Source organism: Hippichthys cyanospilos, chromosome 12, assembly GCF_059441005.1.
Source record: "Hippichthys cyanospilos isolate Australia breed blue-spotted pipefish chromosome 12, RoL_Hcya_1.0, whole genome shotgun sequence".
In the NCBI taxonomy this organism is placed as follows: domain Eukaryota; kingdom Metazoa; phylum Chordata; class Actinopteri; order Syngnathiformes; family Syngnathidae; genus Hippichthys; species Hippichthys cyanospilos.
This window is the reverse complement of record NC_142380.1, coordinates 18,943,368-18,968,150: the sequence shown is the minus strand read 5'-3', so window position 1 is coordinate 18,968,150 and position 24,783 is coordinate 18,943,368. Positions and strand designations below refer to the sequence as shown.

At 38.2% G+C, this 24,783-nt stretch overlaps 1 protein-coding gene across 2 annotated transcripts; it reads left to right on the top strand.

The window, feature by feature from the left end:
- Positions 1–327: 327 nt before the first annotated feature.
- Positions 328–23,582, top strand: c12h5orf22 (chromosome 12 C5orf22 homolog). Of its 2 annotated transcripts, XM_088430233.1 has the most exons (11): positions 332–547; positions 1,617–1,762; positions 5,641–5,722; positions 6,093–6,242; positions 6,342–6,472; positions 9,192–9,520; positions 11,693–11,755; positions 16,070–16,191; positions 19,638–19,704; positions 19,902–20,041; positions 22,964–23,582. In XM_088430233.1, the coding sequence occupies exons 2-11, from the start codon at positions 1,732–1,734 to the stop codon at positions 23,118–23,120; spliced, it is 1,272 nt and encodes a 423-aa protein (XP_088286359.1). In that variant the 5' UTR covers positions 332–547; positions 1,617–1,731; the 3' UTR covers positions 23,121–23,582. The 2 variants fall into 2 exon arrangements, with proteins under 2 accessions (XP_088286358.1, XP_088286359.1); XM_088430232.1 differs by lacking the exon at positions 5,641–5,722 and having other exon boundaries at positions 328–547.
- The last annotated feature ends 1,201 nt before the right edge of the window (positions 23,583–24,783 follow it).

The window sequence follows — 24,783 nt, the reverse complement described above, 5'->3', positions numbered from 1 at the left end:
TATGCCTCTCAAAAACCGAAACTCTCTGTCTTAATCAATGAAGTAAAACAATACATTAAAACTTTGAAACTATCTAACAATTTAAAAGCAATTAAAATCTGTGATGTGTGTACTCTTTTTAACATAATTGTGTAATAGTGTATTGCACAGTTTCTCTTTGAGTTTTTGGTTGTTTTCCCCTGGCGTTATTGTTCTTGTTACTGTTTCTGTTTTTGTACTGTACTCAATTATATACTGTTATGTTGATTAATAAAAAAAAAAAAAAAAGACCTGGCTTTCTTGTGCCGTAAAGTGGACAACGCGCAATCTCTGACCGCGCATGCGCGTAAGCAGTAGGGCACTTGGATCGGATGTTACACTCATCGATGTGTTGTTAAAGTTGGATGCCTTTTCTTTTTCTGGCGTGTTTGAAAGGAATATGTGCCACTTGTTTATTGTTTAAGTTGGTTTCTAACGAGGGTGTGCAATTAAGTCTAGAATGAATGTTGTTCAGCCAACGCGAGTCTATAAACACCTGCCGGTGCGGATCGTGGAAGACCACCATGATGTAAGTCGCGTTTTATAAACCTACTGTACTATTCCAGGCGTCTTGGTATTATATTTATACTGGTTCCCGATTTCAGCTGTGTTCGTTTATGAACCGCAGATTCGTCACAAGTCACATGGTTATTGTTGAACTCCTTAACTGTTCTGTTCATCAATAATTATGTGAAACAAAGCGGCCCCTTATTACTTGCGAATGTCTGCTAGGAAAAAAAGGATAATAATGAGAGTCACGAAACGGATTTATAGGCAAAATGCGGAGGTACAGGAAAAATGCCTTCAGTGCGGAAGTGTGTCTCCACCATTCGGTGACCGACATCGCACAAAAGTAATACTGTACATGGAAAAGCTAAACCGAGGGACCCGTCGCGGACATTACTTTTTTTTTTATTTGAATACACCCATGTTAACTGGCCCCTGGAAAGCAACTTTAGACTTGACTTGGAGGGAAGAATAGAAATGTATGGTCAAGTCTGTGTTTCTCAAATAGTGGGGCGGGCCCCCCTGGGAGTTTTGGGGGGGATCAGATCATCGCAGGGAAAACAATTTGGTTTTGCCATGTGAAGTGCTATTGCAATAAAATAAAGATTGGCATCATTCTTTTCAATTTCAGGCACTTTGCTGTGCTTTTTTCAGTTTTATACTAACCTGTAACCTGTATAAACACCGCAAAAACGTAGTTAACAGCTGTTGAGAGTTGATTTATATTGGTTTTTTTCCTTTGTTTATGTTTAAAATGATACAGCTTTCGGTATAGTTATAAAATTTCTATGGATAATAATCTAATTTTAAGTTGGCACAGTGAGTGGCGGGGTGAAATGTTTTCTCTTTCCTGGTGGGGCTTTGCAAAATATAATTGTGAAACACTGCATTAAGCAGAGACAGAACGCAATTATGTGTGCTTTGTTGCAAAGTTTGAAGCCTCAGTTACAGGGACGGAATGAGTGATACAGCAGCTGCATCGGTCGTGATTTTTCATAAAGGGATATGTTCAGCGACACAGGGTTTCTCTTTTTTGATAAAGGCAATTGGTTTTCCAACTCTAACTCTGCATATGTTCTTTTCTCCACTAGGTGGTGTGCCATATATATCGAGCCATTGCATCAAGACATCTTCCCATGAAGAACATAAAGCTTGTTCATTTAGACTCCCATCCAGATCTGCTAATTCCCGTCAACTTGTGTGCTGATGCAGTGTACGAAAAGGATAAGCTGTTTAGGTATGTTGTGTTATTCATTTATATCTATATAGTTTGACAGGCTGATGCATGTACACTCACTTGTGCGCACACACACAAAAAGAACCCTCCGTTATTATTAGCATCCCTGGTTAAGATGTGGTAAAATCTAGTTCTTTGTATTTTGGCCTAAAAGCGTATTGCGATGCACTCCAATAAAGCAAAAGCATATTGTGATACGTATTGCAATATATCGGGCAATGTTTGAAAACAAATATCCTATTGCATTTAAATAATGACTCAAAAAACTGTAAACATTTTAATCCAATAGAAACATTTTACTTAATAATTCCCTTTTCAGAAGCAGCACATTATTGACATTGATGAGACCACATTAAACACTCTTTTTAAAAAAATAGCAGAATATCCACTTGCATATGTAACTGCTATAGTACTGCATCTTTATAGTACACACTGCAATCATCTTGCAGTCAGTGTGACAATAGTCAGTTTGAAGTACCAGCAAGCGGTGGAGAAATATTTCAAGATAAGGGAATGAACTGGGTTGGTTTAGTTCACCTTATCATTCACAGCTATAGCTCAGCTGACTTTACAGGATATTTATTTGTAGTTGCTCCCTTTCTTAGTCCTGGTTTTATAAACCAAAACTCATACTGTACACAATCTTGCCAACCAAAAGTTAATACAGTGGTACCTCGGTCCTCGAACGCCTCTATACTCGGCCAAATCGGTGCTCGACCAAAAAAATCAAGTAGGTAATGCATCGGACCTCGATCAGATTTTCGGTGCTCGACTAGCCGAGCCTAGCCGTGCTCGACTAGCCGAGCCTAGCCGAGCCGACCCGAACGCGCTCCTCGGCTCTTTTCGGCCAGTTCAAGCGCCAGTTCAACTCAGACCGCCAACGGAGTAAGACTTACGCAGTTTGTTTGAGTACGTATTTCTTCCCAATTTTCAACTTTTTTGTGTTGCGCTAGCCCTTAATGATGGGTCCTAAGAGAGATAGTGATAAGGGGAAGGCAAAGAGAAAAACAGTGAGGACCACTATCGAACGGAAGAGACAAACAAAAAAGGCAGAAGCAACTTACAATGGACAGGTTCCTTCTTAAAGAAAAGAGGAAGGCTACTGCCCAGCCAGATTTACCTCCACAGAAGAGAGAGAGAGAAGGGAGAAAACCCCTGAAGGCGCGTTACCTAGCGTCATCATGAAAGGGGATTCCCCTTCCAAGGATTAACCCTCCCTCCCGTCCTCGCCGCATCCATTCCCGTATGCCATCAGCCACTCTCCAAAACGTAAGTAAATTATACAAAATGCTTAATAATGCTTTATATATCTTTATCATGTACCGCTTGTGCACATTTACGTCGTCATTGTTGTTTAGATACATGTTCTTATAATATTTTAGGTATTTTTCTTAATGGTAAAAACGGATTAAAATAGTTTCCATTATTTCTTATGGGAAAATTGGTTTCGGTGTTCGACCAAATCGGTGCTCGACCACCACCTCGGAACGGATTATGGTCGAGTACCGAGGTACCACTGTAGTAAGTTTTAGAATTAAGTATTAAGAGATTTTTTGTGTTATTTTGCTTTTTGAATATATTTTACATAAATAAATTGCTTGCTAATGAGAGCATTCTGGGATCCACTGCAAGGTGGCCACTCGTTCAAAGAACCAATAGTTGCAGAACAAATTAGCGTTCTATCTCTGATTGGTTCTTGGCCAGGAAATGCAAGATAGAAGTTATTTAAATCCATAATTAAAGGCTTTTTTGTGTGTTTTGTAGTGTGTATGACAGATGAAATTTGGACAAATGTTAATGAAAGTGTACAAAAAGTACAAAAACAGAAAAAAGAATGAGTATGAGTGCAGTCAAAAGTAGATCAGCGCCTGATGAGTAATGGACCAGAAAAAAAAGTAAAAAGTCACCCTCTAGTGTTGGTGGAAAGTTGGGCAAAAATATACTGACAGACTGACGATTACAATTTCCTCTAGCTTGAAAAAAATGATGGACCAGCGAAAAGGACGGGGCTCTGACAAATAATGAATGTCGGATGTCGGACCAGCCAAAAAAAAAAAATAAAATTGTCACCTCTGGTAAATAAATATATAAATTATGTAATGGAGATTTTTGTTTAGCTTGTTGTTCAGCTCCTGGGCTTTTGCTGACTTGCTATCCTACTCCTCCTTTAAATTGTTTGAAAACAAGCCCATGTTGATTGTTAACTGCTGCCAGTAACACTTTTAGTTTTCCTATTATTGACTGTTTTGCTGGACTGCAATTAGGACATGCTTGTGGTGCCTGCCTGGATGGTGACACATCGAATGTGCGTTGTTGAATTTATCATTTTATGGATAAACATACCGTTTGTTTGCAATGAAAACACAAGCCAACTTTATCTACAATTGTGTTGTTGTTCTTTTTAATGCCAAAATGTTTCCAAATGGATTATTTTGCACTCTTATTATGAACAATTTCATACACAACTTTGTCTTGGTCAGCCATTGCTATTTAACCCATGAGCAAAATATACCAGATCTGTGACGTTACTTACGTTGGTGAGAGAAAAAAAAAAGATGACGAAAACCAAGAAGAAATTGTTATTTATAAATCATTTATCAAATACTTTGTTATAGTGAAATATTATGAAAATAAGGTGTCTCAAATTTGATAAACAATGTAAGAGCCTCCATCCTATACAGAGCTCTTGAAGATTGAACCCGTGGATGGACCCGACTGACACGCCTTTCTTATTCCACAAAGTAGTGTACACCAAACAAATGACTTATTGACAGCTGCACTTTCTTTTGTATCAGCACCAGAAATGAATATGTCATCAGTATCTGCGTATAGAAAAACATAAACCATAAGTGAATACTGTCCATGCAGTACTGCATGGGGCACAGAGGTTAGCAGTCTGAGGGGGGAAAAACAACTTGGAAGAATTTCGATCGTTTGAATCTACAAGCGTCGTTTGTATGCTGTAGAGTCCATTTACCTGTATGGGACAATATCGGCCGACTGCGAGGAAAGCCGCACGTAGAAAGTGCCGCAAAACGGGTGCTGGCGTTTTGATGTACACGTGTACCGTACTAGCTGTCGATTGAGACCCATTTTGAAAAATCCGATCCCTCCACACTCACTTGCAGTGATTCTGGTACTTTTAGCAGCCTCTCATCAGCACCAGTATGAGAGTGATTTGCAAAAATTTGAATAAATTGGGTTTGAAATAACCAAAAACTACATTTTGACTGCTAAATCCATACTCCATTCGAGTGATTCTGGTACTTTTGTACAGTTTTTGTATTTTTTTTTTTTTCTTGCAAAAAAACTTGTATGTGTTGTTATAGGTCGGTTGTAGTATGTGCTTGGTTCTAAGTAGGCTTAATATTTTTCATTGGTTTGCACTCAGCAAGTAACTGTGTTGCCCTGTGCAAATTTTTTTCCAGAATTATTATTTACTTTATTTATTTTAGTTTATTATTATTTGTAAGTATGAAATCTCGAAGGTATGTTTATATATACTACTTATTTTTTTAAAAAGTGCAATAAATAGACATGTTTGACCAAACATGATGAATAATCGTGATTAATAATCTTCATCGCAATATTGACCAAAATTATCGTGTGTCAGGTTCACCAAATAGACATTTATAATAATTAGGCAATAAAGAGAGAAAAGGCACTCACTTTCATAATTTTCTCGGGTGGGATCGAGAGGGAGAAGGAGTGTAGCGTTTATTTGTTCACTGCACATTCGTTCTCCAATGCTAGTTCTAACACCCCCCATTTTATATGATACAGAGGCATCTGATTACATGTTAAATTGGCAGACAGTATACTTTTTTATGTGTTAATATTAGCAAGAATCCTTTATCAATCTTCACATTCTCTGGTAGTGGATGTGAGCTCAGAGGTCCTGACGTCACCTCCCAGGGGCTCTGCTGTCGATGTCTCCTTATCAGCTGTTCGCACTCTGCAGTTGAGTCGTCCTCTTGTAGCCACACCCAAGCTGAAAACACTCATTTATGCTGCAAATATATACTATCATGGCAAATGTATAATAACTACTCAAAATGATTCCTACATCGTGCTTATTATTTTGACCAAAAATCGCGCAGCCCTAATTTGACGGGAATTTTATGATGTATAGTTTTTATTATTTTAAAAGACGAAAATTCTCATACATGGCACTGAAAGTGTTCAAATAAATTCAACTTTAATTGCAGCAGAACTTCTACAGAAATACCTTGACTGACGTTACAGGCATTCTAAATTCTGACATGCATCAGATAGACTGATGCCTTTAACTTAATTCCAGTAATGACAGACTGCTTCAATTTTTGTACAGTGAGTTGAGTATAGAAAACTGGATCATGCCTATGGTTTATGCTGGCCATGTCTCCTGTGTGGCATGGTTACATCCCTATTGGTCTCAGCAAATCATGGAAGGAGAACACAAAATGACTGTTGGCAAAGACTGTTCCACCACGACCATCAGGTATTATGTAAACATTATTTCGGTCTAAATGGATTTGGCTTAGCCAAATATTTTTGTCTTGATTTGTTATCAAATTTAATTTGTGTTTCATTTTTTCAGAGTAACAAGCAAAGAACATTACTTCCTCAGTGATGGCTTGTATGTTCCAGAAGACCAGCTTGAAAACCCCAAACCTCTCATTTTAAATGTGATTAAAGTCAATCCTGTTAATTGTCAGCAGTCGTTTACAGGTATGTATTCGGTAAAATTGCACCACTTTTGCTCTTTTTTATGTTTACTTAACTTTCTTGAAAGAAAAAAAAAATCACATGAGTGTTTTTATTGCTTTTGATAATCATCCTAGATCAGTGATCCTCAAAGTGGGGTCCGTGGCCTGACTGCAGAGGATCCGTGAAATAATTTGGGTTATTAAAAAAACAACAAAATAACATAGGAGGCACTAAGATGCTGGTCTGCTATTGGTTGGCATCACTCGTTCCAAAATGGCGGACCGTTAATGCTTTGTTCTCCTGTGAATGCTTACAAAAACGTACATTTTAGTGCTTAATTCAAATTTGAACTGGTTAGCCATGGGTCCCAAGATTGTTAGTGATGTTAAAGAGAGAAGTAAGAAGATGATTTATGTGAAAATGAAGCTGGAGATAATCAAGCAATACGAAGGCTATCCTAGCCTAGAGACTCCCCTCACTATGGAATAAGGCCATAACAATCTCATCATGTCACTCAAAGGGAAATAAGTCCTTCCTATTTTTTTGATGATGTTATTTATTTGTATGCATGTATATTATATATAAGTAGCATTACTTACTATTTTGATACCAATTTTTAAAATGTATACTGTATACAGTTTTGATGTTTGTACCTGGGATTTTACATGCATTAGCTAATTAACATGGGTTTGGATTGCCCGCTATACAGCAAATTCGCATTATGATCCCAACCGCGGAATTTATTAATCTCCTAAACCGGGGGCCCACTGTAATTTTCAAGTTTTATTAATACAAAAAAAAAAAATATATATATATATATATATATATATATATATATATATATATATATATATATATATATATGTGTGTATATATATATATATATATATATATATATATATATGTGTGTATATATATATATATATATATATGTGTGTATATATATATATATATATATATATGTGTGTATATATATATATATATATGTGTATATATATGTGTATATATATATGTATATATATATGTGTATATATATATATGTGTATATATATATATGTATATATATGTTTTTAAAAATCTAATCATTCTGAAATTTGTCAAAAAGCGTTTTGGGTCTACGATTGCTTGCTAACGACGCGATGAAGCCAGCAAAACTTAAGCATCATTTTATTTTATAATGCTGTTTTTGAATAAATAATTGGCAGCAACCTGTTTGGAGGAAATTGACCCAGTTTGGAATTTTTATTTTGTAAACTTCAGTATGGCTAAAAAGTAAAAAAAATATGTATACTTGTGATCAAATTTATCAGTATGACTAAAAAGTAAAAAAATACATATACTTGTGATTACATTTAATCAGTTGTTAAATAAAAAAGGCCCTTATGTTTGGCTTAAATTATTATTTTTTGTGTTGTATCCGCACAGAGAATTAAAAAGGCTTTCAAACACATTGATTTGCATAATCACAGAAATTTGACTCATTGTTTGCGACAGTACATTGCCAGGTCCCTGTGATAGGCTAATTTCTGAGAAGTAGATGTTGTCTTATTTTGGGTGTGTTATGCCTCTATTCCTTTATAATTTCAATAATCTTTTCACTGCAGCGTATATCTGTACACATACAGTACAACAGTGCTTCTCAATTATATTTTTAAGCCACAAAAGGTTTGACAATTGTTTCATGTTATTGAATGAAAATGCCTGTCCAAAGTTTTCATATGTGTGTTGTATGTTCTGAACATGCATTGTACATTATAATCAACTTGCGATATGTAGTATAGTATACAGTGGTCCCTTGTTTATCGCGGGGGTTGTGTTCCAAAAATAACACACGCAAAATGAAATCCGTAAAGTAGTCATCTTTATTTATTTTTTTAAATTATTTTACAATGCAATACTGAACTATAGAATAAAACCAAAAATCAAAACCTGTTTTAAAGTCCAAAATTTGTTTAAAACAATAATTTTTATATAGTAATACAACGTTGGAAACATTGTCTCTCGCGTATTTCACAGTACCAGCTGTGCCGCTTCGTCCTGACTCCGCTCCGCTTTCGTGTCTGTTTCGGGGCAGGAGTCTTTCTCTGAGAGAAGAACATTGTCATGGGTAGTTGTTGGCGCTTTTTCTTTTTCTGAGCAAGAAGATTTTTATAAACGGGCATGCCCGGACATCGAATTAAAGTGAAGCCTCTGATATCATAACAATACACTTGAAATTTCAATTTATTACAAAAGAAATCTAGGTAAAAGTCAGATTTCCAAAGCTGTGTATTTCTCCGTTGCTCTCTATGTAGGCACACAGACGTTTCATTTTGCTCTCGGCACGCCTACGAGTCACGTGATCGGCTCCCAGAGACCAAGCTGTCAATCACTGTGCTTACTAGCACGTTCGTAATACTAGCATGTTCATGTGTGTGTGTGCTGAGCTGAGCGCTCACGGGCAGTTACAGGAGAGACACAGGAGAGACGAAAGCAAGCTTTTGAATCCTCTTGCCTTTTGTGATAAATTGACAAGTGAAAAACCAATACAGTACAGCGTCAATATTTTATTTCTAGACAACAGTAAAGACCCAAGCCAATCAGGATTCCAAGCACAATGCACTGTAAAAATTATCCACTTTGTAAAAAATCTGTGAAGCAGCAAAGCCGTGAAAGATGAACCGCGATATAGCGAGGGATCACTGCATATGCATTTCCCAAAGTCTTTTCATTGCATTTTTTCTCCAAAATATATTTATAGAAATGAAAACTGGGGAAGATGCTGAAACACTTCTTGCCAAGAAACCCAGAAGAGAATGTTTACAAGTTGGGAATGGCAATTGCTCTCAACACTTTTCAAGTACTGACATGCCACAACTCAAAGAAGACAGGTCTGTTGATAAAGTTGCCAGAAACGAAGAACAGAGCTGCAGTATAAAAAAGGATTTCATTGGTGAAGATGAAGAAGGATCCACAAGTTATGTTGTAAAGAGGATGTCAACTTTTTTGAGTCAGGCTGAGCCGTACATCTTGGATATTGATTTGGATTTCTTTTCCTGTAAGAATCCATTCAAGGAGTTATATACAGAGGTACCTGAGGCCTTTAATTCTCTATGTATGTAATATTATCTGTTGTGGATGTATTAATTAGATACAGAAGAGTGCATTTCACAAACTTTTGCACTTTTGTCATTCATCCTCAGCCTGGACACTCCGTCCGTCATTTTCGGTTGCTTTTTTTTTTTCAAGCTATAATCGTTAGTAAGTTCTTTCGTCATCATTTCGTCAAGGTACATCTGGCAGAAAATTCCATCAGTCTATCAATTGTCAGTCTGTTAGACAAAAAAGAAAGGAAAACATAACTTGACAGATGAAATATCAAATGTTATTAAAAGGGTTAATGAAGTGTATTACAAATCAGCATCTCTACAGTTTCAATCATTCGTTACATGTACCCCTTCAAAAAAAATACCAATTCTGAAAGTGTATACTGCAGCGGCAGTCCGTGCATTTCACTTAGGCCTTCAGTGATTCATGCGCACACGTACGCATTACTGGGCTACGCAGGCTATTTTTCAGAGCATTTAAACATCAATAAACCCACATCAGCAATTAAAAGTTATCCTTCTTACGTGAGAAAATTTAATATAGCAATTTAATATAAGTCATGTCTGGGCATGGTGAGTTGGGAGGAGGAAGGAAGAGGACCCAAAAAAATGCAGGAAAACAGAAATATGTGGCTCAAAAAAGGACGTTTTAACAATGAAATGAGGCAGGACCGAACTGGGAGCAAAACTGGACAAAATATCACCAGATAGGTGGACCAAATCAAACTAACGAGAACACAGACAACAAAGGCAGACGCGAGTGGAACAGAAACATGAACAAAACCGCACACAATCGCAAGAACCAAACCCTATCCAACATGACAATTGAATATGAATGACATAAAATGACAAAAACATACTAACTGACCCAGAACTGCTGTCCTGAAGTTATTTCAGTACAAAATCCATTCTTCTTTTTTTCCTCAGAAAGACTTTTTTCACTTGCTTGTAGAGTTTGTCTTCGTGTTTAATTTCAATAATAAATCCGTTTGTCTTGACAGTGACGCCAATGCTGAAAATCACGTCGGTCCAATTTCCATTTGCTCTTCTTCAACCGTTGTGGGTTTAAAAAAAAAAAAAAAAGCGTCTGCAGGTCTGACTTCAACGTATGCTAACGCTAACGTTAGCTGGTTGAGCACCATGTTTTTTTCTTTTCTTTGAAATAACTTTATCTAACTACTTCCACCGTTTAACATGGTGGATCAATATAGCACCACCTTCCTGCTGTGAACGTCCAGTTACGTCACGTTCTACTGTACGTGAGGTTTCTCAAAGACATTTTTATGGGTCGATTGGCTATTGCAGCTGTCTATCAAAAATATGGGCTCGTGCACATTATGTCATTGCACACTGCACAGAAGCCTTCAACTGTTCAAGCGAATGCCTCCGGGCTTGGCAGACAAGTCCCCCATGAAGTCTGCCGGGCGAGACATGTTAGCTGAATTCTAATTGGCTAAAAACTATAAACTAAAATTGCAGCACTTAGGAGGAGTCTACCCATATAGATCTGACACGAAAAAAAAACAGAATATGGAGAAGAATTTTATGTATAAAATACAGTAGGCCCCCCGGGTTACGAGATTAATCCATTCCACAGTTGCGCTCGCAAGGCGAATTTGCCTTACGAGCCCAACCGCAAAAACGGATTAATCTCGTAACATATATGTATACAGTAATCCCTCTACCACGAGACATGCTTTGCCTGATAATGTGCTGAGTTAAACTCAATCGCTTGGGTAGGTTTACAAAATTCTGCCACTTCTCCCTAAATGTTTTGATCTCATACCGAAAATAGAGCATTGTTGATATCTACTGGTGGTCTTGACCAGTAAATTGGTTTCCACGTTAATCGTGTACTGGGGAGCAGAATGAGAACCCCCCCCCCCACCCACCCACCCCTCCATCCTTGTTTTAAAAAAATACACCGTTAGTTGACGACCTTACTTGTTAATGGTAATGAGTTAGTTAATAGAACATGGTATAGAGAATAAAAAACAACTATTGTTTGTGTCATACATACCAACTGCCTATGTAATTGTACATCATAATTGTATTGTGAAACATTGTCAAAGTGCAACTTAAGTAGAACTATGTATTAGTACTTAATTTCTCACTTATTATGCAACACAATTATTGATTTTTCTCTTTTTTTAAGGAGGAATATACTATACTTCAGGAACTCTACAGCTTCACAGGACCTGTTGCTAATGCTAATGAGGTAACAACTGTCTATACAGCAAATTGCTCACTCATCACATGGTTACATTCCATAACACCTCAGAAATAAGTGAAACCTCCAAACTACAACACATTAAAGCGTGTTTAACATTGACAATATTTTCTAATATTTAAATTTTTTTACTGCTTGGTCTCCTGTTGGGATTTTTTGCTGTGTTCACCTGGAAAAAAGCAAACAAGATTGCATCACACTGGCTTGTGCGGGATTTGGCATTGACATTTACCTTTGCGGCAACGTGACTTGAGCTGGTGGTGGGTGGAGGCGGAGGGGAGCAGAGACGAACTCGCAGAATTTATTTTTTTTCTTAAGAAAAAATGACGGTGATATGTTCTCGTTCAAGAAAAGTTTTCATTTAAACGAGGTTAATTATGCGTGCGCCTCCTTTGTAATTTTTTATTATCTCCTCCTTCATTTCTTTTGTCATCATCTTCTTACTTCTTCCTTTACCGCCACTTGCAATTTTAAAAGCCATGTCTAACAGATAAAGCTTGCAAAGTCTTCACAACACACCGACTAGCTCGTGCCATCAAGCTAGGTGAGGGCGTTCGGCCAAAAGCATATCGGCATTTCTGTGATTGACATGACGCCAGCCAATAGCATATCCGCATCTCCGTGACTGAGACCGTGACTGTGACCTTAATCGACCAATAGTATATCGGCATTTCCGTGACATGCGAGAAAAGTTGTTTTTGTTGATGCAGCAAAGCGAAAAAAATAGTGCGGGACGCACTGACCGGCATGTTGGATGGTTCGTAAGACGAAAGTTTTGTGCGTAAGAGGGGGACAAAAAAAGTTGTGGTCCACGTCGTAAGATGAAAAATACGTAAAACGGGGTTCGTAAATAGGGGGGCCCACTGTACAGTTTCCTTGTTTCAGTTCAAACAAGAAATCATTTTCTATCGTATGGTTCACTTCTAAAAAGACCCAGAATGACTGCGCTGCAGAAGCACAGGATACAGGAATTGTCATAACCAAACAGCCAGGCTTGCTTGACCTGCATAGCGCTGCCTCATACACTTGTCCTCAAAATTACTCATACCTTAGAAATGTTTTCATTTTTGTGACAAAACCTTTTCATTAATGCAAGTTTCTTTATGAGTTATATGTGACAAACAGGCAAAAGAATCAAAACAACACACAATTGAAGAAATGCAAAATCTAGCAGGTATTTTATTGAGGGAAAACCAAAAAATGCATAATGCAAAATGCAAAATATTCATACCCTAGTCCAATGTTTTAACTAAAAATCAATACCATAGCTTTTGTTTTTAAAAACTAACCCCAGACCATTCCTGTAGCCTATGTGTCAACCAGAATTCTGCATTCCTCCTGTAGAATATTGGCCAATTGTTTATAGGTAAAGGCCTCAAGCTGGGTTGGTGGGTTTCCGAGCCACCTTTCTCATCTTCGTTTACCTCAAGTTTTTGATCGGATTCAGTTCAGGATTCTGACTTGACCATTTCAAGACATTCACATCATTGTGCTTGGCCATTTCTTCCCTACCTTGACAGTTTGTTTCAGATAATTGTCCTTCTGGACCATCCAGTTGTGGTTTAGCTGGAGTTTCTCAGTAGACTCCTTCAGGTTTTCATGAAGTATCCTGATATAGAGTGATTCCCCCTACTTCGCGGTCTCAGATATCGTGGTTACAGTATTTTATTCATCAAATAACTAAGTAATATTAGTTAATAACTATGTTAAGAATTCTTCAAGTGTTAGAGTTTGTGACTTTTTTTTAATCTTATTTTGAAATGCATGCTTTTAATTTGTCGGGTCGCGTTGCATTTCCATTTCCTATTTTACGTTCTCTGTGCATCATTCGGCTCGTTACAGTGACGTAGTGAATGACAACGTAAGCTCATATTTATAGTTTATTATCATTTATGTTGATAACGCACGCTACTGCCTATGTTTAGTAAGTGATGAGTGTTAATTCTGTTTATGTGTTCGTTTGTGTAGAGGTTGCACTTTATAGTTAGTAGTTGTTATTAGTTGTTGCTAACCCGCTAATGTCGGCTAAAAATACAGTAAATTCACAGATTAAGTGTTTATATGTTAGTTTACTGACTTTAAGATTGTTGTTGATTTATTATTCAACAGTTACTACATGATACACCATACATGAGCCAAAATAAATGTGAAGTTCAACGTGATGATTTGCGTACTCTTTCACCGGAGTCTTGGTGCAGATAAGCAGTCCTGAGAACAAATTCTCAGTTTCGTTATATTAAAAGTAATATTAGTTATTTAATGAATATACAATAATGTTGACAATGTTAATAAGGATAATGTCATGTTAAATAATAGGAGAAAGGAAACAAAATACGCAAAAAATACAAAAAAAAGGATTGTTTATGGTTACTGCGGCTATATTGGGGCGTACACAGAAATCTAGTGACTGATACCCTACTTCACGGGTTTCAAACTTCGCGGGGTGTTGACACCCCCCGTTAACCGCGAAGTAGGGGGGATCACTGTAATCCTCCTTCCTTTATAATTTCAACAACCTTGATAGGGTCCCCTGTGCCACTGGAGGAGAAGCATTTCCATAAAACTGATTTCACTTCCATGCCTGATAGTGGGGATGGTGTTTTTTCGGCTCATAAGCCTCTCATTTTTTTCCAGACTTACTCAGCATTCATACTGTAGGCCCAATTAACTTTGTCTCCTCAAGCCACAACTGCGCGAGACTTCAAAAGAGACTTCACTATGTTCTTTTTTCCGTCAGCAGTCTGCAATCCAGATTACTAAAGCAGCTTCCATACGGACGATCGTTTTATTACGAGCCGCAACAACTGGCTTCGCTGAATTGCCCAAAATGATGGCAGCCGTCTTCTAATGTTCGCCTCGCCTCGTTGTTAATGTCGTGAAAGGGGGGATTTGTTCACTCCCAAATGATGGGAACATCTCCCTTCGAGAAGTATCACCTTCTTAGCAATTGTCATCATTTTTTGTTGGCGTTTAGGCTCAGTACAAGTCTTTGCGTGGGCACACTTGGTAGGTATTGCATAAATTCAATATGTAATGAAAAAAAAACCCTAACCCTTGAAGTCGTGAATCCGCGTAATGGAAGGAAAATCCGCGATGTATCACACTTTGTGTGTGTGTGTGTGTGTGTGTGTGTGTGTGTGTGTGTGTGTATATATATATATATATATATATATATATATATATATATATATATATATATATATTCCTACCCCTTCTGTCATTGTTTGCATGCTGTCCTCATTAAAAGATGAAAACCTACAAATGTTTGGGTGTTTTTATATATATATATATATATATATATATATATATATATATATATGTGCAATTAGCGATTACTAGACTGTGATGACTTATAAAGAAATAGTTGTGATTTATTAGCATCTTACTGAAATTTAAAATGAACAGCTGTCCAAATATTCCAAAGCTAATTAAAAAATGTTTTTGCATTAATAGGTTCTATCTACATTCACTTTTCCATGGTCGTGCCGGGCGCCAGTCACGTGTCTTGTAGGAGTGCCCGTCTCCCTTATGAAACTTACACCCGCAGGTTTGGTGACGCTACATTGTTGTTTTTCACTTATCGGGCTGTCTGGCCCCCATTGACCACAAAAAACTAGGGATTACTGTATTGCTATTATTAAAAGGACACTAACTACAGTTATTTTTTGAGTAATCATTCAAAACTTATTATCTGGGAGGGGATCAGTATTGAGCCGCTGCTCCTCCACGTTTAGAGGAGCCAGTTAAGGTGGTTGGGGCATCTGGTTAGGATGTCTTCCTGACAACTCCATGCTAAGGTGTTCTGGGCATACCCCACCAGGAGGAGGCCCTAGGGACAACCTAGGACATGCTAGAGAGACTTTGTCTCTCGGCTGGCCAGGGAACGCTGGGGGATCCTCTCAGAGAACATGAATGAAGTGGCCAGGGAGAGGGAAGCCTGGGCTTCCATGCTAAAACTGCTGTGCCCGCGACCCGACTCTGGATAAGGCGATAGCTAATGATGGATGGGAATTAATTCTGTGTTCGTTTCCAAAGGTCAATTCACAAGTCAATTCGAACTAGCACAAATTTGTTACATGCCCTAATGTGTACACGTACGCGCATGTTTGTGTTTGTGTGCATATGTGTACCCACTCTATCCACTTTGGCATTGGTGTCGAAAAAAATAATCCGAAAAGTTTTTAAGAAGAAAGAATGAATAAACATGCTAATTACCTGATAGCAGATTAAATGTGTTTAAAACGTTCTTACTGTTCATTTTGATAATATGGTTACTCTTATGTTTTTTGTTTGCTTGTGTAGGAGGAGCTTGATAAGTGTGTTGATTTTCGTATACGTCAATTGGAAGATTTAGAAGCGGCATTCGCTGATCTGCTCGAGGACGATCGAGAAGAAGTTGTTTCACGTTGGGTCGACAAACTTGGGTGAGGAGCAATGTTTCCTCTAATTTTCAATGTGTCTGAGCATTCACACAAACTCCCTGAGCAGTCTTTGGACCAATGTGAGCAACTTCAAACATGCACACAGTGAGTCGCCGTGTGCATACTGTATCTGATGTCGCTCCTGAAGTGACCTATATCACATAACTCACATTTTGTCAAGAATTAGCAACGAAGGAGGGGGGCTCTGAATATATCCAGGGTCTAGCTGCAGCCCTGGAATGAGCCAGTCATAGTGGGCTCATTCATGGCTTGTGCATTGATGACGCAAGGCAGCTTGGAACACCAAGAAATTATGTAAACAGCACAACATGATAATGTCCAACAACTTTTAAACATATCTGTGGACCGGTTGTAATTTGCTTCTGGTTACTTATCCTGTTACTTATCTGAACAGTGACTAGATGTTATCGCGTTCTTGACTTTAAAGTGCTGGTAGATTACCGTAATTCTCAGTGTACGAGTCGACATCATGCATAAGTTGAACCCCCTTTTTTACTTTGAAATAATTTTACCAAAACACAAGTCTAAGTCTACCTCGGCTTTAGTGGTTACACATATCAATATCAATTAAAACAAGGGATGTGTGTTATTAAAATTATGAAATTACTTCATATTTTTATTTTTATTATTCATATTTATACTTGTTTCTTCATTGTATATCGAATAACATACTGTTGCAGTTAATGTATACGTGTGTAGATGCAAATGCTGAAATTATTTTTGCAACAATTAAATAAATTGAAGTTTTCATGCTTTATTTTTTGATAAAGCTGAATATGATTTTGTCTAAGCCATAAAAGTCATCATCACTGTCTGACATACCAACTAGCTCCTCCCATTTAAATCCCGGCTGTCTTCTCCTGTCTACTCGTAACTTACAAGGGTAGCCATGTTCTGACCCATCCAATTTGTTTCAAATGGAGCTCTCCAGAATTTCTTTGCTGAAGCCTTTTTTTTTACCCAAGTGACGACTTTGGCGAGATCAGAGCGTGGATTCATTGCTTTTCGCCATGTTTCTCCCCCCACCTGCTGAAATCCATGTGTGCCATGCCACTGCTCTCACATTTTTGTCCTGAACAGTAAAGTCATCTTTTCCTTTTCATAATGGATCAAAGTCCGCAGGGGAAAATGATTCAAGCAGCCTCGTTCTTGACAACAAAGAGGCAATCTCGCGGCACTTGATGGGAGTGTATTTGAAAGAACGTGCTAAAACAGATGCGTACTATATTGAATACTTTATTGAAATAGAGGTATATATAATAATTTTTTAGCCTTGTAAATGACATGATACTTATTTTGCAATCAAATTAATGTTGGTCAAACACAGGTATGTGGAGAACCGGACAACAATATGTATGTGTTCCAGAGAAGTGCAATGTCGGAGCAGCCATATTAACGAGCAGTAGAATCTCATGTTGCATTTACAAAAAAAAGGGAATTTTGAGATTTCAAGTTTTGTTTTATTTCGTTTTTTTATTCTTTTATATGCTCAGTAATCTTTGTGATATGAAGGGGGGAAAAAAACATACAGAAGCAACCGCATCTCTGAAAGATTATTCCCAACTGCTGGGGAACTATTAACAAAGTCAAGAGCGTGCTTGAAATGAAAAAAATGTTACATGCTTTTTTGAAAAATAATGTTTAATGTGTGTTCAGACATGTCAGTGATTTGTGGTATTTGAAAAATAATTAATAGAATTTGTCTAATTTAATCATTTCCATCTGTTTTTTTCAGTTGTTTTAATATATATGCCATAGATTTTTTTTTTTTTTTACCAAGCATTTACCAATATTTCGAAATACGTATCGGAATATGCCTTTGCTGTAATGCAATATATCACAATACACTTTTAAGACCCAAAAACCATCCCTACGGAAATGTCATGTCGGGCGAGGCAGGGAGATAAACTACTATGATAGCGGGGACCATGGACCCAAATGTAGAGAGGCTCCAAGGCAGGGCATGCGGGGGATAGTCCATATTTATTGGTGAGATTTAGCCAGGAACAAAAAGCTGGGAAAACTGCACGGTAACGAAACTCCAAAAATACAGGCAGGCAGGTAAAATGGGACAAGACAAATGGGCAAGTTGGCACCGGGAGACGTAGACTAACTGAAGAATTGGTGACAAGAGACTGAGTAGACGCGGAAAAAGTACATAAAAAATTACTTCATGCAAAAGGCGAAATTTCGCTTCTCGTGACCGCGCGCGGCCATTTGCGTCACTCCATTCGCTTTCATCGCGTCGCCCGACCTGCCTTCGCGCCCAGTCACGCGAACTCCATGAAACAAAATCATCTCCTAAACATTATTTCGGGTGCAGGCCACGCGGCCCGTTACGAGTTGTTCCACGGACCGGTACCGGTCCGCGGAACGGGGGTTGGGGACCACTGCTCTAGAGCAGTGTTTCTCAACTATATTTTGCCAGGCCCCCCCTAGAAAAGAGAAAACTTTTCACCCCCCCCCAGTCGATGCACTGAATATAAATAATATAAAATATAAAATCAACTTTCAACAACTGTTAATTATTTTTATCGTGTTTATACGGGTTATAGCTTAGTCTAAAATGGAAAAAAAAGCAAGTGCCTCAAAGTGCCTGAAACTAAAAGAAAATGATGAAAAGTATTTCTTTATTGCAATTACATTCCACATGACAAAAACAAAGCTTTTTTCTTGGGATCATCCGCACCCCCCCTGGCATCACCGCGCGGGGGGCCCCCAGGGGGGCCCGCCCCACTATTTGAGAAGCATTGCTCCAGAGGATGACATGGCCACAATGGTTTTTAAACACGAAGCAAAAAATGTTTTGCAAAACTATATAATGCAAAAAAATCTTCATAAAAATACAGAGAAAAATCCTGACATTTGACATTTTCTAAACCATATGGTTGTAGTGTGCATTTATCGTAACATGCCACCACCCCAGTGATTCTCAATTATTTTTTGCAAACCGCCCCTGGGGAAAGAGAAAACATGTCACGTCCCCCACTCACCATGCCAAATAAAAATTAGATGATTAATCATAGGAATTATATGTTTATCTAAAGCTGTATCCCTTTAAACATAAACAAGAAAAAAGGCAATATATGTCAACTTTCAACAGCTGTTTACTACTTTTTTACTGTGTTTACATAGGTTACATGTTAGTCTAAAACTGAAAAAATAACAAGTGCAGCAAAATTCATGGGGAAAAAAGACTTATGCCAATCCTTATTTTATTGCAATAACACTTCACATGGCAAAACTAAAGTATTTTCCCTGGTTTCATTTGCACCCCCACCCCTCGCACCCCTCATTATTTCAGAAAGACTACACTACCCTAATGTGCCCAGGGCTGCAAGGTCCCTTTATAGCTTGCAGCTCGAGTTGCTATTTGAAACAGATATATGGAGTGCTTACTGCATATTAATTTTTGTTTCTTCTTTCAGAAAATCATGTTTTGTCCACTTGGTTTCTAGTTTGAAGTCAAGAAATCCTCACCCAGATTATGAAATGGTAAGAAGGGTCAATGTTTGTTGACAATCAACAGAAGCATATTTTCCACTGCAACAGAAGCAGATATTAATTACGACCATTTCTTTCTTTTATAATTTCATTAAGATTTTGTGTCCACAAGATATGCCTGCCCCCGCTGCTGAAAAATATTTGAAACACTATGTTCTTATTACTTATTGATGTTCTCTCATCCCCAGGTACATCAAGCAGGTTTAACCTGTGACTCAATCGAGTTGCCCCATCATATTAGCACAGATGAAGAGATTGACAAACTTTTATCAGCTGTACAACAGTTTCTGAAGCACCTACCTTTACCTACGCTGGTGACAATGTCGAGGTGAACAGTTCATTATCGTTATTTCAAATCCCAAAGATTTTAGGGCTTCACTGTTAACCCGGCATATTTGCAGTTTGGCAAATTTCTAAAAATTAGATATTTTTTTTCTTTCGACTTCAGCCTATTTTTCCTGTTTCCTTATTTGCTGTTTTGTGCTCAGGATAAAGGAATGAAAGTATTCATTCATCCAAATGTTATGGCTTCTTTTTACCAAGGGGCTATTTTATATTGAGTTGAGAAGCTTATCTCCTTCATGCAATAGACGAGAATTCTCATCTTTTAAAATAGTAATAAAAATAAGTAATACAATTCTCGTCAAAGACGTTTTTTCATGGAGGGTACTCATGCTTATCTAGTATTAAGCCAATTGAGCACTGTAATGATAACTGTGACCATTCTTAGTACTTATTATTACAAATTATTACCGTATTTTCCAGACTATAAGCCGCACCTGTATATGAGCCGCAGCAGCAAAAATTGACCAAAAAACATCTTTTGTCGCGGATAAGCCGCACTGGACTATAAGCCGCAGGTCATAACATCAGATATTTATGCAAAAAGATGGTATAGGTAGTCTAGGCTAGGCTACCTTAGCTTTTTCTCCAGCTTGGTTTGGATATAAATCATCTTCTTACATCTCTCTTTAACATCACTATCAATCTTGGGACTCATGGCTAACCAATTCGAGTTTAAATTAAGCACTAAAATGCACTATAAATACGGTTTTGTAACCACTCACAATAGAACAAAGCTTTACCATTCCACCATTTTGAAACGAGTGAGGCTGACCAATAGCAGACCAGCATCTTAGTGTGTCCGGGACACCGACCAATAGAAGTCCGGTATCCAAGGGAGTCGAACAATAGTAGACCAGCATTCTAGTGATGCGTTTCAGTGGAGGCAGTTTGACGCCAACAGAAAATAAAAGCAATTACCTAAAACGCCTTAAGGAGGCAAAACAACAAACACAACCCAACCTCACAGGCAATGTTCCCTCTAATTTTCAATACGTCCGAGCATTCGCACAAACCCCCTGAGCAGGCTTTGGACCAAAGTGAGCAACTTCAGACATGCACACTGTGAGTCACCGTGCGCATATCTGATGTCGCTTCTAAAGTGACCTATATCACATAACTCACATTTTGTCATTAATAAGCAAGGGGGGGCTCAGAGTATATCCAGGGGCCTAGCTGCGGCCAAGGACTAAGCCAGTGAGCTCATTTGTGGCTTGTGCTTTGACACAAGGCAGCATGGAACTCCAGGATCTTATGTGAATAGCACGACGTGATGATGTCCAACAACTTTTAAACGTGTGGACCGGTAATGTGCTTCTGGGTACTTATCCCGTGATTTATGAGGGGATAGTTAAGGTCAAAAGCGTCATCCAGGAACAATACGGGAGAAAGATGCATCTATGATTGAAATGTTTGTAGGAGCCAATTCACAGCATTTGGAATTATTATTGGTTTTGATCCCGAAAAGGGAGTTAATTTAAATGTAAGTTTTTGTAATGGCCAAGAGCGAAAAAGTTATTTATTTGTTGGATGTTTTGACTCACTGCCCAATGGACATTTATGTTACTGCCCTTTTAATACTGGTCCTTTAAGAGCCTTGGAGCATGCATCACAGGGGACAGTTGAGATTGATTGCAGATTAGAGAACACTGTTTCTTGACCGTAATATTTGCCTTTTATTTGAAGTATCTTTGTTTGAAGAGCTTTGGAACTATTATGGAAATAAATGGATGTTTTATTGAAAAAAAGATAGACCTGTGGCATTTTTTATTTTATTTATTGTATTTGAATCTGGGCAAGCATACGAGTAAACCAGGCGGCCAGAGGTCTCAACTCGTACAATGTTGCCAAGCAAATCATAACTGTTTTTGTTCATTTTCAACAAGTTTGTTATTTTTATATCTTAGCAATAAGGGTTTTAGACCTGACAGTGTGATGTATATTGCACTTGTCACCATGGCATTGAATGAGCCTTAAGTTGTGAAAAAGAAAAAAATCTCACCCACTTTCACCGCTGTTCTTCTATTTGGATATACTCCAACAGCTATTCCATTTTAAAAGAAGCGCATTTCTTTTTTACTTTCACTGGGTGAGAGGATGTGTCGCTGCTCGTTCGTTTACCGTAGGTTAGCATTTGTGTCTCTTAACTCTGCAGTGTTGTTAGCTCGCTAACCTGCAGGGGGAGTATATGCATGGAACGTTTCTGCCACTGTGTTTAATTGGATGAATAGTAGAAGTTAAACTTATCGTATGATTGGCTGGACACTTGTCACTCGCTGTCACAATGCAAAATGGTACAGAAAACAATATTATTGGTCTACCAGGAATTAATCAGATGAGGTCTAATGTTGGATATTATTTAATATGTTTATATTGCATTTTGTTTTATGCGCAGCATAAATGTTCTTGTGCACTGAGAACTTGCTAGCAGTGCGCAATTGAACATGCGCGCAGCTTAGAGGGAACACTGCTCACAGGTCATGACAGTTGTTGATGTTAATCGTAAAGTGGGCTAAATGCCTTAAAGAGGGGATGAAAAACTTAGTATTCCAGATCGTAACGTGAAAAAAACGTAAGCCAGGGATGCTTTAACCCAGGGGTCCGCTGTATATGTTTGTGGGCAAAACCCGTGATGTTTACTGTCTGCACATATATATCATGTTATGACCTGCTGCTTATGTGGACAAAATGTTTTGGGGTTTTTTTGCCAAGTTTTTGATGCTGCAGCTTATAGTCTGGAAAATGAAGTCTATGTGTTGGAGCTGTAATTTCAATACCGTGAGACTGTGATATTTTTGCTCAATCTTATTAGAATCTGATATGGTCCCTGTGCCTACAAATACTGTAACTGACTTTACCATTTGTAGCCTGTTGATTATTCTTATTCTTACTTGTTTATGTGACTTAGATCCAGTCTAGATGAATACTGCCCTGTTGAACAAGTGGATTCAGTCCAAAGCAGAGTGCTCGCTGTTCTAGAAGAGCAGTATGGACCCCTGGACATCCAAAAGGACTATGAAAATACTAACACAGAGGTTCAAGACCACCAACCTCAGACTACATAGCAAAAATCCGGACGAAGGGCACAGAAGTGGAATAAAGACATTCAGATTAACTGGGAAAGGGGAGCTTGACCCACAAATCGATATCAGAATCACCAATTGCAAAATGGAAACATGTCACGAGTCATTTTTCATGGCTACTGATCAATAGTTTCTAATGGATTTAATGACAATGTTAAAGATATGAGAAAACAGGACAACATGAGCACATTAAGTAGTAGGACGATGCCTGGCTCATATATACATGGTGAAAACACTGCAACATTACTTGCTTGTTTACATGACAAGGCATGCAGAACACTCCTTACCGTACGGGTGCTCAATGTGCCAAACGCGGTCGAGCGCCGAGTAAATTTGGTCAACTCCATAACATTGCCGGAAAAAAATGTCAATCGTAAAATAAAAAGAATGTCCGGCGCGTGTCTTGGTTCAAAATAAAAGTGGCCGAAGGCCATTTGTGTCATACATTACTCTTTGTGGTACATTTTATTTTGAAGTATTAGCTGGCCTTCTTACAAAACTATAATGCAGTAGATTGAAAGGCAGCACATTCTCCCTTGCAGTTCACTGCACTTCTGACCCAACAAGATTAAAAAAAAGAACAAAAAAAAAAACCATGCCTGGTGAATGTGTCATCCCACCTGGGTCATTTTACCCTGCCTCAGTGAAATGGGAAGCAGGAGCACTGCAAGGTGAGTGAGTGTCAACAAATGTGCGTGATACAGTTGAGTTGTGCATTGTCATTCGTATGGTGTTTATTAAACAGCAATTAAACATTAAACATTTTATTTTTATTTTTACCACCAATTCACATTGTTTAGTGATATCACACCAAAGGAGGACCTATTTATTATATTGGTGCCGCATTGTATCAGCAGCACAATATACGTTATTAACCTTTATATAAGCCGGTGTTACTAAAGAAAGATAAAGTAAAATTGTTGTTTGGTTCTTTCTAAAGAAAGACTTGGTGTGTTACCAAGAATCCTCTTTTATTAACAGGTTGCAAAAGCAATGTTGACGTCGCTCTCCTTTTTCCCTGTAGTAAAATTGTAATCACAGATGTGGAGGGGAGGGGAATGAGCTTGCTGTGCACTTTACAGTGGATCTGGAAAAAAGAGCAGTGCTGAGAACTTTAATTTTTCCGGAATGTGGCAGAGCCAATATTTTCTCCGACAGCACTTTTATTCTTCTTGTTTACACTGTGTGTCCCTTGCTTTGTGGCAATACAGTACTTGTCTGTCAAAAAATAAATTAAAGTGTCACAATCAAGTGGCTGATATCGTGCTAAATACGGTGCTGTCAGTGCCGCACTATCATTATCTTAGCACAGTACGTTTCAACAGCTGTTAAAAAAGGAAGCAAACGCTGCAAATACCAGTTGTCCCAAGTTATCCCTTCCGCCATTCTACAAGCCAGGTGAGTGCTCTTCCTTAGCTCTGTTTTTGTATTGAAAGCCCCTGTCGCTCCATTGCGTCGCCCGATGCGTCATCGTGCGAACTCGATTGACTACAATACAAAACCCTCTGCTTTTACGCCTCCATCGCGCTCCGTCTAAACGCGGCATATGGAGCGAAGCGAGTTGCCGTGCGACGCCATGCAAAGCCACGTAAGCGCGTTAATTTTGCCTGTCGCGTGAAGGTAAAATGTTTTAACTTTTGTCACG